The 6,918-nt window shown below is 28.3% G+C and overlaps 1 protein-coding gene across 2 annotated transcripts; it reads left to right on the top strand.

The window, feature by feature from the left end:
• Nucleotides 1-1,141: 1,141 nt before the first annotated feature.
• Nucleotides 1,142-2,612, top strand: LOC108454983 (putative F-box protein PP2-B12). Of its 2 annotated transcripts, none has more exons than XM_017753617.2 (3): nucleotides 1,142-1,489; nucleotides 1,772-1,902; nucleotides 2,026-2,612. In XM_017753617.2, the coding sequence occupies exons 1-3, from the start codon at nucleotides 1,238-1,240 to the stop codon at nucleotides 2,459-2,461; spliced, it is 819 nt and encodes a 272-aa protein (XP_017609106.1). In that variant the 5' UTR covers nucleotides 1,142-1,237; the 3' UTR covers nucleotides 2,462-2,612. The 2 variants fall into 2 exon arrangements, with proteins under 2 accessions (XP_017609106.1, XP_052875402.1); XM_053019442.1 differs by having other exon boundaries at nucleotides 2,032-2,612.
• Nucleotides 2,613-6,918: the final 4,306 nt, after the last annotated feature.

The following is a 6,918-nucleotide window of genomic DNA, read 5'->3' on the forward strand; positions in this document are numbered from 1 at the left end:
TTAATAAGGAAGGATTAAAGAAGACTAAGACAGGTTGAATATTTTTCTCAAAGGAAATTACAAGGATATTATGAGAAGTTGTATAATTGACTTCGCCTGCAGATGTATCTGAATTTGCTATGGCTAAATGCTAGCATATTTCAATTTGAATTTAATAAATAGTGTAATTTGAGTGTGAATTATTAAAATGTAATATTGATGATAATTTTTAAATTTATCGAGTTGTTTGAAATCTATTTAGTAATAAATTTGAAATTCTTAAAATAATTTTAAATTATAATGATATTATCAGTAAAATATTAAAAATATTGGTAAATTGTAAAATTTTAAATAAAAAATTTGAAGTTTTTTTTCAATGAAGCTCATACAAAAAATTTCCCCGAAGAGTGCCTGTGTCTGATTATATGATTGACTTCGCCTACAGAGCCTTGGTTTCTCATGCTCTGAGATCAATTACAGGCTTTGATGCAGCGTCAATCATTTTAGGTTTCAAGGGTGAATTTAGAAAATATATTAGAAGAATCGAAATTGAATTATAAATTTTGAGAGGTTAAAATATAATTTTATTATGTATTAATTTATAATTTTATTATTTTTAAAAATTAAATAAAATTTCTTTTCATTTTAAGAATCAAAATATAATTTTATTATAAAATAAATTTATAATTTAATGATTCTTAAAAAGCTAAAATGTAATTTTTATGCATTTTGGAGGTCAAGCCCTGCTTGCTTCCTTTACATTTACCTCTGAGAAAGTACTTGAGGTGAGAAGATTAATCACTACCACTTGATTTTAACTAAAAATATATATCCTATACGAACTTTAACATACTTATTATATTTATTTAATATTATCTTTAGTATTTTTCTAACGTGATTTAATTATTTTTCATATTATAATTATGTCACATATATATTCACAGTGCATTCAATAATCATATCAAAATATATTTTTATTTGACACTCAGAATTTTAAAATAAATAAAAATAAAATATAATTATTATATTTTGAAGTATTTAAAATATTTTGTTAAATTATTATAAAAATAAAAGTATGTTAAACGGGATAAAATGACCGCAACCAAAATGAAGCACGGGGACAAATTAAGATATATTTTAAGGAAAGTTTATTTTTATGGGGACTTGTATTAATAAAACAAAAAACTAGGACAAGAGAAACCTTAAACCACTGTTATAGTTTGAATTTTCCCATGGTAGGAAACTACCAAGAAAATAAATGGAAATTACAAGGATATGGCCAGAAGATTGCCTGTGTTTGATCATATCGTTGACTTCGCCCGCAGATGCATGTCGATCGGCCATGGTTTCTCATGTTTTTAGATCGGTTGCAGACTGTGATGCTGTGTGGGAAAAGTTTCTACCGTCCGATTATAGATCAATCATTTCATCATCATTGCTTTCACTGGGAAAGAAGGATGTATATTTCCATCTGTGTTTTCATCCCATTCTCATTCAAAATGGTACCATGGTAATCCCCAAACCTTACATAATATCATCGTAGTTAATTACTAGCAAACTAAGTCTATGCGTATGTGAACTACAAGGGTACTTTGGATTCTTGCTTTGAATTTGAGCTTGTTTGGTTCAAATTTAAATTAAAATAATTATTATTATTATTCTTTAAAGTTAATTACAAAAAATATGGAAATAATTTGCATGATATAATACAAAGTGGTTGTGTTGCTACTTTAGGTCCTTTTTTTTGTATTAGTTTGTAACATTAAGGTTGCTGTTGTTGTTGTTTAAACAGAGTTTTCAGTTGGAGAAAGAGAGTGGGAAAAAATGCTATATGTTAGGGGCAAAAGCACTTTCAATGATATGGTTATTGAGAGATACATTTATGCCTTTCCCTTGGATTTCCACATCTCTACCAGGGCTTAGGTTTGCTCCGTTTTTTTCCCCTTTTTTTTTTATTAAATGATGCAATATTGTTAAGTCAAGATATAAATAATAATCACTATGTGATGTTATGATTGTTATTTACTTCATGAATTCCCTTTGTAGTGACAGGTTTCCTGAAGTTGCTAACATCAACCTAGTGTGGTGGATCGAGGTGAAGGGAAAGATTGAGACCAGAAATTTATCTCCTAACACAAACTATGTAATATACCTTGTGTTTAAGCTTAAGGATAGGCATACAATTGAGTTTAAGCATAGAACCGTGGGTTTGCATGTCAATGACGATGGAGTCGCTTCATGGGAATTACGAAGGGTGTTGATAGACCCTTATCGATGCGAGGCCCTATATATTCGAGATAGAGGAGATGGGTGGATGGAGGTTGAATTGGGTCAGTTTTTGAATGAAGGTGGGGATGATGGAACTTTGGAGTTCAGTCTTCGAGAGATTGACACAAGTAATTTCCATAATCGAGGCATCATTATTGAAGGAATTGAGCTCAGACCTAAAGATATTAGTAGTTTGGTAGACGTTCGACATTAGTGTGTCCATAATTTAAATTGTGTTTTCTCTTTTTAGTTAAGTTCAAAATACTAATTACAAACGGATATTAGTAGTTATATTGTATCTATAATATATGTAAAATCACGAATTTGGAAATTTTTTAAATTGATAGAATATCTTTTATTTTCCATCTTATTATTAAATTTACATTTAAAAATAATTACAGTAATTAATTTAAGATTATTAACTAAAAAAGTTGAAATAAAATAGAAGTTTTGATAATTATGCATTTAAAATAATAATAATTTAATAGAAGTTTTGATAATTACACATTTAAAAATAATTAGAATTTAAATTACAATTATTAATTTTAAAATAAAGTTATTACTTGAATAGGACTCTAAGCATAAAATATAGTGAAAAAAGGCTTGTGAATTTTTTTAAAATTGTGCTAATTTTATTTATGTAAAATAGAGTTATTATTTAAATAGAATTCTAAGCATATTAATTATCACTTAATTAATATTAGAGTTAATTAATTTAATTAGTTATTATTTGAATAATGTTGCTTTACATTAATTTCATAAAGTAAAACTATATTGTATGTTCAAAAGATTAAAATGCTTTAATTATTATTTGAAAATTTTATATTATAATATTTGAATTGATAAGTTAATATATTTGAATTATATTCAATAATTGAAATAAAAATAATATCTTATACTAATTATTGCAATAAAAAATATTAAAAACATTAATTAAATGTTAAACACATAAAATCATATGAAAGGCATGTGACGTTAAAAGCTAATTTTTCTAAAGGGAGGAATTGATAAAATATCAATCTTAGAAAAATTATGAAAATGTGCCAAATTATATTAATTTTATATCGATATAAATAAATCATTTCTCTATTTTTACGAATTAGATGAGCATTGTTATTAAAAAAAAAAGTATGACTTAGAAGAAAAGGGTATTTAAAAGTTGGTGCAAAATGTGATTTAAGAAATTTCAAGTATTTGTATTTGTTTTTGAGAAATTGTAAATGTCAAAAACAAACTGTGAAACTCAATATTATCAAGAAATACTATTCAGAGTTGGTAGACATTAGTGTGCCTATAATTGTGAGATTTTACACAGGTCCTAAAGAATAATTAAATAAATTAAGCGTATAATTTGTCTGCAACAAATACACAATACCACATACTCACCAAGCTATAACTTCATTCAAGCTTAGTTATAAAGTGAATAACTTGTTTATAACAAATATGCACTAAAATAAAGTGCTTTTAATCATATGCATGAATAATAACCAAGCCTTGCTAAAAGGCTTGTAAAAACTTCAAATTCCTTAAATTCAATCTGCTAGGAATAGTCTTCTTAAAAAAAACAAATATCTTCAAATGAAAAACTGAATCACATTAAATATTTTCAAAGAATATTTTTTTACTTATTTTCTTCATGAATTCTTCTATTTATAGGTTAGGGGTTATGAATAGTTCTAGTCATTGTGTCAAAAAACAGATATAATTAGAATCTATAATGAGATTGTTTAAAAAATTGTATGATATATTAGAATGAAAATTATAAAATTTAGCTGTATTTGTGTTGCGACGTAAAAATTTTAGCTTTCGGTTGGTCGCTAATTGTGGCGATTTATTAAACATTTGAAAACCAACTTTCGATTTTATTAAAAAGGGAGTCGCCACCGATCCTTTTTTATAGGTGTGATCGGACACCTAAAAAAATAAAAAGAAGGCCGAATTTAGGTCTACGTGAAAGTCCAGAGAAAAATTATGGTTCGGGAGTCGGTTACGCGCGAGGAAGGTATTAGCACCCTCGCGACACCCAAAATTGGTATCTTATAAACACGTGTTGTCTTGATTTTTAAAAATATGAGTTCAATGTAACATTTAGTCATGATCCGATTTAAAGAAGACAAAAAGTTTTTAAATTCTTTGATTTTTGAGAAGGATATATCGTCTTAACATGAGTCAATTGATATTCACCCAACATAGCGATGAAATCGACGACTTGGTATTAACTTGATATACTGCCTTGATTTTTAAAATTAATTAGAAAACAGAAATGTAATTTTTGAAGTAACGTAAAACAAAATTGATACAGAATAAAAATAAATAAATGAAAGAGCTAGGTATATATTGAAACAAATAATGAACATGACAAATATATTAAAAATAATAACCATGCATGCAAGATTAAATGTAATAATAATATTGAATACGAGAAAACAATGAATATATATATACATGATATTAAGAATATATACATAATATATTTTGCACACACATATACAAGTAATAATAATGTTGGAAATGTACTACATATATTATTTGAGCTAGTAGTGATAAAATAAATAATTAATAATATTGAAGTATATACATAGAAATAAATAATTAATATATATATATATATATGTATACATAATTTCAATGATCAAAACATATTAATATTAGTAGTAATAATATTACATAAAGATGTATTTATATATATACATAAGAGATATATACCTATAGAATAAAATACATAAATAACACAATATTTAATATATACATAATACAAAAATAATAATGTACGTAGTATAAATATAGAATACACATAATATATACATGTATAACAAAACACACACTCGTATATTACAATAGTAATAGTATTGAGACACAAAGAGAACAATATGATATAATTAAAACACCATATACAATAAAAGTAATAAAATATGGGAATAAACCTACATGTAAGTGTATATATATATATATATATCTAAGCATACATATAATAATAACAATATTAATAATAAGTATAATAATAGTATTGAAATATGAAAACAAGTAGAGCATTAAAATACTAAAATAAAATAACTAGAAAAAACTAAATAGGAATACATACGTACATACGCATACAATAAGAGTATATGCCAATATATATAGTAACAACAATAATAATAATAATAATAACAATACTAATTATAAAAATAACAAGGACATTTAATAAATATATGAAAATAAACGGAAAAAGGACTAAAATAAAAATAAAAATGAAGTTATGGGGCCAATTTAAAATAAAAACAAAGAAAATGGACTTAATTGTAACACGCGTATAACTTGGAGGGTCAAAAGCGCAATAAATCCGGTATTAAACGCTGCAAAGATGGGGGGACCAGGATGAATTCGGGGCAAAACCACGGGGCCAAATTAAAAATAAAAAAACCTTGATTGCAAACCTCCAGAAAAGCGGAAGGGCTAAATGCGCAATTAACCCTTCCATTCAAAAACGCGGACCCTAGACTGGACGGGTCGGGTCGCCCGACCCTAAGCCAAACGACGTCGTTTATTTAAATGGGGGGGGGACCCAAAACGGTGCGTTTTGGGTCCCTATATAAGTTAAGAAATTTAAAAAAAAAAAAATCATTTGATGCCTGGAGAAAGAAAAAAAAAAGAGAGAAGAAGAGAAAAGGGAGGGAGGAAGACCGAGCGATTTCCGCCGGGGGAGGACGACGGTCCGATCATGCAAGCCGTACTACAATGGCCGGAGAGGTAAAATTTTCAAATTTTTTTATTTTTATATTATTCAGATTATATTTTATGTTTTATTAAATAAAAATAAATAAATAAATGTGTATATATATGTATGCTAATATCGAAAGAGATAATGAAAAAATGCAACCTTTGTTTACTCCTTGTTTGCTTAAATCACCACTATCGTCGGTTTTGAGATCTATATTTCTCTTTTTGATGTTTACAAAGACGAAATGAAGAGAAGAAAAATAACAAAAACCAAAAAAAAAAAAAAAACCCCTAAGCTAAAAATTTCTTTGGGTTTTATAACCCTTCTACAAACATTAATTTAATATTGTTGTCCATCTTCTTTCGGCCTTGCAGGAATGGGCAGAGGCATGGGGTTGGTGCGCAAGTGGGAGTCTGGCGCAAGTGGGCAAGTGGGGGTAGGTGGCTAAGGTTGTCTGCTTTTTTTTTTTTTTTTTTTAACTTTGGGTTTGGGTAGTGGGTCTTAATGGGTTGTTGGGTTTGATTTGGTTCGGGTTTAATTTTTGTAAAAGGCCCGGGCTAATTTGGGCTTCTACAGCTGCCCCTCTTTGCTTATTGTCGTGCAACGAGAATAGAGCAAAGACTTTCAAGGAAGACCAAATTTACTCAGCCTTGCCGAGTCTTGACTCGGTTTGGTGCTCTTCTTGCTCAGGTAGTTTCCAGTCCACCGCATCTTGTAGCTTTGGTTCAGTTCATTGCATCTTCTGATATGGGCCTTGTAGCTTCAATCGACTTCAATGCAGTTTCAAGGATATGAGATTTGTGGCTTCCATCTGCTTCACTGTAACTTCAGAAGGATAAGATCTACAGCTTCAATCTTCTCTTCTATTGCTTCTGTGAGATAAGGTTTTGGTCTTCTCTTCTGCCACTTCAGAAAGGCAAGATCTGATATCCTCGACCAGCTCCACTGCAACTTCAGGGAGACAAAATCTG

Source organism: Gossypium arboreum, chromosome 9 (assembly GCF_025698485.1).
Source record: "Gossypium arboreum isolate Shixiya-1 chromosome 9, ASM2569848v2, whole genome shotgun sequence".
Lineage (NCBI taxonomy): Eukaryota > Viridiplantae > Streptophyta > Magnoliopsida > Malvales > Malvaceae > Gossypium > Gossypium arboreum.